This window comes from Platalea leucorodia (genome assembly GCF_965183815.1).
Source record: "Platalea leucorodia genome assembly, chromosome: 2".
Classification (NCBI taxonomy): domain Eukaryota; kingdom Metazoa; phylum Chordata; class Aves; order Pelecaniformes; family Threskiornithidae; genus Platalea; species Platalea leucorodia.
This window is the reverse complement of record NC_138824.1, coordinates 97,013,489-97,025,937: the sequence shown is the minus strand read 5'-3', so window position 1 is coordinate 97,025,937 and position 12,449 is coordinate 97,013,489. Positions and strand designations below refer to the sequence as shown.

General features: G+C 42.8%; 1 protein-coding gene across 1 annotated transcript in view; it reads left to right on the top strand.

The window, feature by feature from the left end:
* Nucleotides 1–12,449, top strand: part of ABCG1 (ATP binding cassette subfamily G member 1) — a 56,576-nt gene that overhangs the window by 9,483 nt on the left and 34,644 nt on the right. Inside the window, 1 exon segment of the mRNA XM_082304995.1 lies at nt 5,636–5,678. Within this exon segment, the coding sequence (XP_082161121.1) occupies nt 5,636–5,678 (43 nt within the window).

The window sequence follows — 12,449 nt, the reverse complement described above, 5'->3', positions numbered from 1 at the left end:
TTGGTCTTCAGTAACCTCCAAGAGAACGGGCTCCAGCCGGTCAAAATGCGGCCGGGTATTTTTATGGAGCGGTTTAGTAGCAATGCAGAAATTCAAGCTCAGCAGAAAATGTGATATTTCTGTTGTTTTGGTTTGTTCTAATGGCTCAGACCCTGTGGAGACAATCAGCCAGAGAGGTGCTGTCTTTTGTCACAAGGTTGTTGCTTCATGGCTTTGAGATTCAGCACGTTAAATGGCAGAGTGGAAGGAAGGGAATGAAGGACTGTGCTTATTCTGGATGGCTTGGTCGTGTCCGATGGGGAAACACGGAGTCTTTGGCAGGTCGCTTGATATTCATGAAACGCAAAAAGTGGCCGTCACAGTCTGAGATAGTGTCATCGAACAGCTAGATACCTACATTTCAGCAAAGAGGTCTGTATATTATGTTAATACTGATCTCTGCATAAGATGGAAACTTAACCCACTGTCAATTCATCAGCAGAGGTTTAAACAGGCCGGGTTTCACTGATTTGCTTTGGTGCTCTGTTACAAATTAGTTCTGGTATGTGCGCTTGGACAGACCTGTTTCTTTTTATTTAGCTAGGCTTTCTTTTGCTGCATCCTTTCTGTGACTTCATTTAAAAGATTTCACACACATACACCCCCACCCCCACCCCCCCCCGGAGACATCTGAAGACCCAAATGAAAAAGCGGAGCGGGGGGCGAGGAAGGGAGGATTTGCCCTAAATTATTTGCTAATCCTTGCTGGAGGAGTCGGAAAAAGCCTGTCCTCATCCCCAGCAGGTGCACTGCGGTAGAGGTGCCGCATGCCCGGTCTGGGTCTCGGCCGGCGCGGTTACTGGCGGGCAATGCACTGCAGTAACCCGGCCGTGATGCTCTCGCCCCGCCGCCCGGGCCCTGGTTGGCTGCTGCAGGCGCTGTTGCTAAGATGGGAGGAAAAGATGCAGAACAGTAAAGAGCAAAACCCACTTTCCGAGAGAGGGTTTGGTTTTGGTTTTCTTTTTTTTTCCGCCTTTCTCTGACAGATGGGTTGTATTGTTTTCGTCCATTTTTGCCTGCTTTGTCTGAGAGCGTGTTTTCATCTTGGAGAGCAGGATGTATGCAAATTAAGATCCATATGTTAGAAAGAATAAACAAGTTAAGCTGGTTGAAATGAACTGCGATACTAGTAAAAAGCTCTTTAAGCAAATATCTTGTGGATTCTTTTTCAGTGTCTTAAAATGTTAGTGAAATTAATGAAAATGAAACATTATTTTTAGCAGACTATTTCTAAATGCATGTTTCAACCTTGATAAAAATGCATGCAGTTTTTCTTTTAACACTTAAGTTGTCTCACGATGGTAAAAATATACTGAGTAGCCACTGCTACCGGAATAGTTCACAGCTTTTTATTAAGTGATATATAACTCTTCCTAGCATCCCCTTGCATGGGCTGTATAAAATAGAGGTTACTGGGGACAAGTTTCAGTCAGCCCCTTTGTCTGATCCTTCTACTGTTTCCCAGCTGAGTATGACCGTACTTGAGCATTACTTATTTTCCTCCATGCAGAAGCCATTGCTACTGTTGTGGGTTTGGTTTTGGGGGGGTTTTTGTACCTTTTTTTGGAAATACGTCTGCGTTTGACTCAGTGAGTTTTGGTTATTGAGTCTTTGTGTGAGTAGAACATATTTTTTTCTTTCTCTTTGCCGTATTGTTTATTAAAACTAAACGTTACAATGACCTGATTGTTTTTCATTCTAGCTAATGTTTTAATACAATACATTTTTTTCGTTGCTGTTTTGAAAACTTGTGGCCGAGGAAGGAAGTTTTAGAGAGATACTGATTAAAACATTTCTGAATTTATACGCCAGGGAAGTGGTGATGGCAGTGGCGATGATGAGTTGTCGGGAGTTTGAGCTATGGTCTCCGCAGTTTCCATCTCGCAGCAAGCGTGCGTCGGGGGCTGGCTGTAACTCACCCTGACAGCCCTCCACTACAACTTTCTGTACACTGAGTGGGATTTGATGAAATGCTTTGCTGTCCTCGGCCCATACGCAGTCATGTCTTGCTCGAGGTGTTGAGGAGGTAGAGGCAGCATGCACCATCATATGGGTGTACTTTTTTCACATTTCAAAGTAGAATTTGGTCCATAGTCTGAAGATATGTTTGAAGTCTGAAGAAAGATGAAGCAGGAGTCATTTTGCAATTGATGGCTTCAGCCATCAGATGGTTGATCAGGGTTCTCCATAACGTCAGTAAAAGGAAAGAGAAATCACAAAAGCAACTAAGAATAGAAGCTAGCTCAAGAGTAAAAATGCTGTTAGAGTCCATTTTTACTTGTGTACTTACATGCCATTTTGGAAGGTGCCTTCTGGAGGCCCACAGGGTCTAAACTTACCTGCCTACTAAGGCAGGTCTTTTGTTCTCAGGGGATTTAATATCTCGGAGTTCAGCTCTGTATTCTCTAAGAAATTAATTGCTTCACACTTCCCTGTATCATTGTTCTTGAAGTAAACTGGCTGTCTTTGAGAAGACAGAGTTCAGGGAACATGATACTACTCAAAATGTGGCAGACCCTCGCAAGGAATACTCAGCTGTGTTATAATTCACAACTGTACCTGTTAAACTGACGGCTACCTTTGTCCTCTATTAGAAAACAGTGTTTGGTCTTACCATTAAAATTAACATCTCAAGACTTACTCCAAACAACACGCAAGGAGAATCCCAGCAAAATGTACGTGATAGTTTAGCACACGGGAATGAACTGATTTGGATTTAAAATTAAAGCATAGCAAACTGGAGAGTGGGTGTTCAGTCTCAAGATGAATGTCCTTGAGGCAAAACCTAAATGCATTAGCCAAAAAGGCCATGCCTTATCCCCAGAACCTCTGCGACTTGCACACTCTTGAGGTGCGTAAGGATATATGTTTAACACAAGACTGAGGTTTTGATAGATGTAAGCTGGGAGTTTAGGTCAGTTTGCCATTAAATGAAGTCAGAAAAGGTCCACCTGGCCCGGCGTCCCTTCTCTGACAGCAGGTAGAGCTGAATGCTTGGGGAAGAGTTCACGTGCAGGCAGGTGTATAGTAGTGCTTCCCTGGGTTCTCGCAGCTTGCAGCTCAGAGGTTTCCTGAACTGGGTGTAGTATCTTTGTGTTTACTAGCTCTCGATGGGTTTTTCTCTTGTAAAATCATTCAGTTGCCCTCTGAACCTAAGAGGGCTTTTGGTGTTCGTGCTGTCACCTTGCTGTTTGCCTCCTTTTTCAAACCGTTCAGGAGTAAGGTGAACAGCACATAGCCTGAGAAAGATTCCCTGAGACTCAGGGCTAAGCTTTCTTCATTGATGGACCACTGGCTCCTACTCTTTTGTTTCCTGTTGCTTTATCTGCTTTCTCATTCATTTGAGAACCAGCCATCTACCTTCCTGTCAGATTCATTTATTTAAGAACTTTAGTAGAAGGACTTGTTGAAACATGACATCCATGTAAGATGGCAAAATGGCCCTCTTTTTTTAGGTATTACTTCCAAAAGACATCACATGCAATTTATATTACCAAATTTTCAATCAGAGAGTTCTGCACAAGATCTGTCTTTTTTCTCTGTCAAAAGCATTGGGACAGTAACAAGCTGAGATGTTAGTGGTTCAGATTGCCTGCCCACTGTGCTGGCTTTGAACCTAGAAGCTGGCAATTTTTGTTTAACATCATTGGTACAGAGGACAGCAAAACCACCAGCCCTTACTTAGACTGTACCAGGTGGAAAATTTAATTCTCTAATATGAAGGTAATTTACAAGCACAGCTTTAGTGCCTAGGACTGGCAGAGTCCTCCTCATCAAGCCCAGGACCACACTGTAGCAGTCATCTTCTTCTTGATATCAAAGCCTATGTTAATTAGGAAATGGAAAGACTGAGGGTCCTCAAATCTGTCCAAATGTGATTGCTTTTTCACCAACTTTCAAATACATGAAAAGAATTTATGGTATAATAAAATATGTGTGGAAGAATTACTGCCCTTTTCAACCAATTCTTTAACTTGTTCACCCCCAAAACAACATGTTAAGTATGATGGAAAAGGGTCATACAGCACATACATAGAAGGCCAAGCAATTCTAGTTGTTTTCAGTAACTATTTGAATCTCAAATAGCTTCCTACAAGTAGATGTTCTTACATATTTCATTAGTTCCTGAAATCATTATCAGGAGACCTGTTGAAATATCCCATTGGTGATGATTCAGATATTTGAAAGTGGCTCCCTTGTGAATTATGTGCTTTAGTGCAGACGTTTGTGTTTAATTTGGCCTTTGGATACTTTGTCTTTTAGAAAAGAAGATTTTAGAATGAATATTTGATACAGAATGTAAGTGGTAGTATAAAACACAGAAGGACTAGTGCTGTGCCAGTGTCTCTGGATGAGGACAAAATAATTCTGTCTAGGAAGCGGTGTGGCTGGAGACGCATGCTGCAATGTCTTGAGTCACGTTGCAGGAGCCGTTGTAACTGCGTTTCCCGATTGGACTTTCTTGTCGATGTTAGGCTTGTATTCTCATTACAGTTCATTTAGACTTTGCTGATTTCAGGGGGAGAAACAGATGCGCTCTGAAGACTTAATTCTGTTCAGAGAGGATAGGGATGAAGCCATCCAAATTCTTCCCAGAAAGAAGTACGTGGAATTACATAGTCAAACTGAGTTAACCGCTTGTTTGTTTGTTCGTTTTTTGTTATGTATCTGTTCCAAAGAAAAATAAACGGCAGACACCTTGGCTTTACAAGATAATTTACCATCTGCCTCTCATCTAGTATCTACAGCCTACATCTTTTGTGTAAGAATCATGTTTCTTCCTGCTTTGCATGTTTAGAATAATAACAAATGTTGTTTATAATTGCAGTACATCTGCTACAGGAGACAGGAAAAGGTGGAACATGCAGTGGTCAAGTTCCTGGATAAATGAGAATGAGACCTCTGCTCTGTCTCTTGCTGATCTTCAGAGGGCAGGCTTTCATGCCAGACAAGAGAAGAAAGGAATTTCAAATGAAGGGAATTTCAAATGCAGTGATGCACCTAGTTAATATGAAATTTGAAGAAAAAAAAAACTGAAGGTTTTAATACTCTCGTTAAGCACTGGAGTCAAATTCTGCCCTGTTGCATCTGTTTTGTGCTTGTGGAAGCAGTCAAGTAGATGAGGCTGCACCGACAGAGCATGGCTAGTATAATTTTTTTAGACATGATCCAGTTATTACCTCAAGTGATTGGGAAATTAAACACTCTCTAATAGCGCCAGCATGACAGGGCTAGAATTGGTAAATGAGTACACAATTAAAAGGAAGGGGATTGAAGGTGAATATTTGCTATTAGAGGAAGGGCAGTTATTTTTTCTGGGTCAAAAAGCCACGAACTTCAGCCAGCTTATTGAATATGAATACTGAGGCCTAACTGTCTAAAATAACTATTTTAGGCCCATAAGGCTGAAGCCTGTGGGTGGCTGTCTAGGACTGAGTTTCTCTTCCTTCTGCACTCAGAGAGGTGAAGGTCATATGCTGCCACCAGAGAAATGTGAGAGTCAGAAAGACAAGGAAAATGTGGAGGGGTGCATCTGTGCACAGCTGGCCATGAAAAGATACTCTTTTGGGTTTTGGTTTTGACCCTCAGTCTTGAGGAATTACTTGAAGGAGAATTTGCCCCAGAGGAGCAAAGTGACGGTAAATAAATATTAAGCATGCAGATGCTGGATCAGAGACCTTTCTGAAAACCGGTTGGGTCAGATCTGTTTTGTAATCAGAACTGCAGGTTCTTCACGAGAAGTTTTCAAGAGTTTCTAATTGTGGTGATTGTAAAACAAGACCATTGGCAGTAGCTGAATCTGGTGGGGCTTCAGGACCTGAGGGGATTCCTCCTGCCCCGGCCCAGTTGGTACGTGGCAGTTCTGTATTTACAGGTCCAGTTAGTAACGAGGCAGGGCACGTATTCCCAATAGGTACGCGCACACGTCCATACATGCAATATACTCAGCCAGCCATACAGACCAGCACAAGGACAGAAGTGCCTTTACGGCACCCACCGAAACGCAGACGGCACTTCTGCAAACCTGACCACCACGCTGCTGCCGTTCCTCCCCGCTGTCTGCTTGTGGGTTGCACACGCACACAAGGCAGGTCTCTCCACCAGTGGGTTTTGGATGCTGTCAGTCCACTCACTGGCCCAGACTCTGGTCTCCTCCAGTTGTTGGTACCTGGACCTACAAGCCCTCAGGTTTGCAACCTCTCACTCCACTGGCTGACGTGCAAACTTCTGCTACTCACTGGTGAGTCCATAGTGATATTTGCTAGAGTTCACGCACACAGGCTCATAGTAGAGAGTGTGTTCACACAGTATATCGTTGAGAATAGTGTTTAGTAGGAGTACAGGTTGGACTGCGGTGATCGAGGCAGGGCTTAGTCAGACAGGTGTACTGACCCGCTGCCTGTTCACATGTGTCTGGCTCCTTTAATCACCTTTTCCATCTATTTTCTCAGGCTTGTTCCTCCTCAGTCCTTGATCCATCCCTTTCCCTGCCTTTGGCAATTCCCCTAAACGTCCTGTGATAAGTATGTCTCACTCTACGTAATTCCCATAGCCCCCCCATGGCTGGTCTTACACCATCCCAAACTTCCATTCCCCCTGCATGACATGGTAAGTCCTATTCCCCAGCAGGCCATCGCCCCCTCTCGCTTGCATGGCATTCCAGGAAGGGAGTTTCCCTGTGGACACATCTTGCTGGGCTTTCCTCCAGGAACAGTGATCCTGTCCTTTTCCTTCGAGCGTCTTCAGAGCAGCCAATTCAGGGGGCTGTGTTTGCACTGGTGAGGTTAGTAGGGTTGGTCCTCTGAGCCTTGACTCGGTCTCTGTGCTCAGTGTGACTGACCTTTTATCAAGTAACTGAGCAAAGACCATTTTTAGACCTTCTTGGCTGATTCAATTTTTTTAAGCTTTCTATTTAAAAATAAATGAAATAATGTGGCTGGCCTATCGCTTGTTTAAGCCCATGGAAAGTTTCCTTGTGATGTAAATCATCATTGAAGTGGAACTTACACTGGCACTTTCTTACCCTCACATGTGAAAGTTTGAGGAAAGTTGTGAGTAACTGCAAACAAGGAATCGAGTTGCTGCCACTTGTGATTATAATAAATCAGGTTCTGCTGTCTTAAAGGCTGAGTTATGACTGTGTGTGCGAGCTGCTATATCACAAACAGTCAGAGGAGCTTAACAAACGTAAGAAGCTTAACCAGAAAAAGGTAGACTATTTGATTTTTTTGTCTGGGAGAAAGGCGATGTAAACCTCAAGGAGAAATACATAAACCTCAAGGAGAAATACTACCTGAAGTAGTCACAAGTCCATGAACCCTGGGATTACTGTAAGACTAGGTATTCATAGAGAATAATCGTGTCTTGTCCAGTAATAGTTTGACACCCGGGGACACCAAAAGAAAGATGAAACTTCAGGATATGCATCATAACATATTTAGTCTTTAGCCTCCAAACAGAAGTATTAGCATCAGTCTCCTGAATCCCATATACTCTAAATATGCCATGTACACATTATAAAACCAAACAAATAACTAAAAATAAGGCAGGCCTTCCCATACAGGGCATGGCTGTGGCATTTTAACACTCAGCATTTGATTCTTATTGACAGGTAGTAAAAATAAACTCCCTAAGCAAAGTGAGTTGGCACAAAAAGTGGCACACATTCAGCAATAAATAAAACTAACTTCGAAGCCAACCTACAACTCATCTCAGACGTTCATACTATGCTGCTTTAAAAGTACAGGGCCAAATGAACCTTGAAATGACTGCAATGGCATAATGGATAGAGTTTACCCAAGAAACAGGTATCGACAGCCTGCCAGGGGTATTGGCTTATGATAGAACATTTTGGACCAAATTCATCCCTGACGTAAATTAACTGAAATGAATAAAGCTTGCTGAAGGAAGAGTATGGCCTAATACCTAAAAGACACTTTTTCACTCATTAGTATGGTTTACTGCTAAAACTGTGTTCTGAAAAATGTGGAAGCTAATGCAGTTCATGTGAAATGTCAATGCTGAATGTCAACCAATATGCTGTTCGGGCCAAACTAGACTTTTGACTACCAGGGTAATAAAGTAAAGGCCATCTTTTTCCCACTCCCTTCCATCACCCACAGTTTTAACCTCAGAAAACTTGTCCTGGCTTGGATTCCGACTCCTGTCCAGATGTTCAGCATTACAAATGAGGGAGTCTAAGGCATGTTTCTATGGTGGTGGAAGTGTGTCAGCAGACACCGTCCAATATAGGCATGTCTCAAAGCATCAGGCCCCCCCTTTCAGAGTGCAAAGAGTAATGTATCGCTTCTTACCAAGATTTCTAAATATTCTTTTTAGTAATCTGTGAGTATATTGTGTGTGTATTGTCTTTATATAGCGAGAGAGAGAAATATGTTCAATATAACGTGTATATATATAGATACATCTAATATATTTATAGATATGTGTAAATATAAGTGTGTGAGTGTATATCTATATACATGCTATCTCTGTTTTCATATATATGTGTGTATATATGCACATATGCCCATATACTCACGTATATTTATTTATGTACAAAACCTGGCTGTGTATCACTATAACAAATATTTTGAAGATAACATTTTTATAGAGGTGTATATTCCTCCTCCTTTGTAGTGACAAGATGATATAATTATAGAAAAGCATTAACAACCTGATTTTTTAAAAAATGAAAAGCAAAAGAATATCAGTTGCTTAGAAGTGGTTCAAGTCTGTTGCTACTGGATTAACAGCATAACAAGCTAAAACAGCAGGAAAAATGACTGTAAAATGGAAGCTGTTTTATCCACCTGAATGCCAGTGGTATAAAGAATGGTATAAAGAAAAGACAGCATTTTGCAGGTGCCTTTCAATAGGAACTTATTGCATTACATAAGTAATTTTCTGCTCTTGGTCATTCTTCTCGTAATCAGATTGCTTGTGCATTGTTCTTGTTTTCTTTAGAAGTTGTAAGAAAGAATGGGTTGTAGCTCTGATGTGTATCAATGGTGGGTTCAATCCATGCACGTTTGGGCAATTTTGCCTGTTCATAACTGCCGACATCATTGTCTGAATTTCCTTCTTTATTAGCTGAGCATTACTGCAACTCGCTTTTCTGCTAGGTGTAAAGGAGAGTATGCTTACATGCCAGATAAATGTGTGCTATTTCTGTTTGTTTGAATAGTGGTTTACTGGTGACAGAAAACTGGAAGGAGTTTGTATCTTGGGGTGCAGAAGGAAAATACTGAGGTTTTATGTAAACTAATGGGAACGTGTGCTTCGATTTGCAAGAGCCACTGAGAGAGTGGTGCAAAGAACAGGAATATGGTAGAGATGTTCTTCTGGCTGGTTTGCTTCGGGGCTAGAAATGTCCCTTGACTGCACCGGGGAAGGCAGATAACAGCACCCAAGATCTGCAAATGGAAGGCACTTCCCAGAAACAGCTCTGTGCATGCGGTGGGTTCCACATTCCCTTGTGGCTGCGTTTGCCTTCCCTGAGCACCTCTGACGTGGGGAAGGGAAAGGGCTGGTGAGGATATTGTCTGGTTGTGGTCAGCCTCGAGAGGATCCACACTGCGGACCCCTTGCACCTAATGTATCTCAGAGGTGTGAGGAGTGCTCTGTGGTCTCTTCTTCACAGGGATGAGTGGAGTGGGATAGGGGTGGCAAGAGCTGTGTTGTTGTCATCATCTTTTTTGCTGGCCACACTGGCACTAATACACATCAGGATTTGCATGAATTGCCCAGTGCATTTTAAAAGATTGTCTCTCCTGTCTCCTCTGCTCCAGCTCCCCTCATTATCTACACTTGAAGCCATTCTGTGCGAGTGCTGACACTAAAACACACAGGAAGAAGTGACTCCAAATGCTTCCAGGGTGTTTACAACTGTACACAAGGAAAAAAGATTGAAGACATAGTCAAGATTAACCTCTCCTTTTGTATTGCAGTATCATTATCTAATTAGATCAGCCGCAAAGCCCTGCGGCTTAGTCAGTATTAGAGCGTAGGCACCCATTTCAGGAGGAAGCCTTTGAGAAGAGCAATCTTCAGCCGTCCACCTACACCATTTTCTTGCGGCTTTGTAAGATGGAAAAAGTGACAGATGTAAACCTCCCCAAAGGCAGTTGCATGTTCTCCTTACACGTCTTGCCTTTAAAGAGACTTCTGCCCTGCTGAACCACTGCCTCTTGGACGATCCCCGTAGGTGACCCTTGTCTTTGCTGTCCCTGGGCTGCTGGGGCAGAGGCAGAACAGCTTCACTGGAATTCAGTGGGTCAGACCCTGAGAAGAGGGTCTGCTGGTTTTGAATCACCCATGCTGTTTTATTACAGGCACAGGTAGCCTTTATCAGGGAATGGGAGCCGTGATTCAGATAAGCTGGATGGAGAGGGAATGGGAGGGAGCAGGGAGTTCTTCCCAGTTGCCAGGAAAAGTCCTTTACCTGAACAAGGACTCCTGTCACCCAGTAGTTGCTCTGCCTTACTGCAGAAAATGGCCAAGATAGTTTAAATATATGGAGATACTGCAGCTGGGGCTGTTGCTACCCAATTCGTAGGTCCCGTTCTTGGGGTTTATATATGTTGGGACTCATGCCTGATGCTCTGATTTTTTGGTTCTGCATCAGTTATGAAATGACTTTCTGGTTTAGGTTCAGCAAACATCCCTCTAGAAGAGCATGTCTTGTGCAGTTTCCCCAAGCATTCTTCTAACATAACAGATGGTGGGATTTTTGTGGGCAAAGCCAAACTGTGGGTTTGATTAAGTTTTGAATTTACCACTCTATGTGAAACGAATCTTGGTGTGACCTTCGCTTTACTGACATACAAGGGTCTTGCAGCAGTGCTTTGGGTTCCTGTAGGAAAACATGCTGTAGCAAACCCTTTCATTGTATTGGGACAATTTACCATCAGCAAATAAAGGGAGAGTGTGGGGGAGAAGAATAGAGTAGATCAGATTCTGTCCCTGCTCCAAGATCTTGATGTTTGATGTCAGTTGACTGAGAACATGGGACCACGAGTCTGACCAGGACATGTGGAGGCTACTGTGCTAACAGTGATATCAACTGTAAAATACACAAGAACTCTTACAAATACTACAAATACAGAAGTGGAAGCTCATCTGTTGGGAGCAGATAGCAGAGCTCAAAAGCAGTTTGTTGGGTTTCATTCAGGTCTTCATTGGAAGTGGAGTGGTGACTCAGTTTTAACATGTACATACAGAAATTTAAAAGAATAGTAATATTTTGAAAATGTTGTGATCTGGTGACAGAGCAGTGTACTGTACTTGTGCCATTACCCGGATTGTCAGCATAACGTAATCTCACCTGTTGGCACAAAGACAAAAAAGACACAGGTGATGCATTCGCCACTTGCACATAATGATCAAAAGCATTTAGCTAGCACTGAAATGAAAACTAACAATATTTGAGATGTGCTTATTTTTCCATTTGCACACAGGCTACAGCTGTCACTACTTTCCCTTGTTCTGTCAGATACATTTAGAAAAAAATGCATGAAAACTTTGAACTTGTGCATCTCCTGTATGGTACTGAATGTCCTGCCCGTAGGACTGTCTGTAGCCCAGCAGACTGCAACTGCTTTATCACTGTGTGTAATGAAACTGCTCATCTCACAATGAGATTTTAAATTATACTCAAGTATATCAGATATTTTTAAAAACATGGATTGCATGAGCGGTTATACCTAATAGACAGTAGACCACATTTTTCCTTGGGCATCTCATAGCAGTGAGAGAAAGGCTTGACAGTCAGATTCATCTGTGTCCATGTCAGTGTCTACTGTGTAGGAGGCCGTGTCCAAGTTGGACAACAACGTAGGCTCTCTTTATAGACAAAAGATAAGGGTCTAGAGCACATGTCTTACGAGGAATGGCTGAGGGAACTGGGGTTGTTTAGCCTGGAGAAGAGGAGGCTGAGACCTTATTGCTCTCTACAACTACCTGAAAAGAGGTTGTAGCGAGGTGGGGGTCAGTCTCTTCTCCCTAGTAACGAGTGATAGGACAAGAGGAAACAGCCTCAAGCTGCGCCAGGGGAGGTTTAGGGTAGATATTAGGAAAAACTTCTTCACTGAGAAGGTGGTCAAGCATTGGACCAGGCTGCCCAGGGAAGTGGTTGAGTCTCCATCCCTGGAGGTATTTAAAGAACGGATAGATGTGGTGCTCAAGGACATGGTATAGATGGACTTGGCAGTGTTAGGTTAACGGTTGGACTCGATGATCTTATGGGTCTTTTCCAACCTTGACGATTCTATGATTCTATGAAAAGATTTCACTGATGGTCAGTGGAGTGTAGGTTACTATTCATTTCATCCAAAACAAGTTGAACAAGTGACTCTACATTTACTAGGAGGAATAGCTGTGGTGGGGTGGCCCCGGCCAGCAGCTGGGCA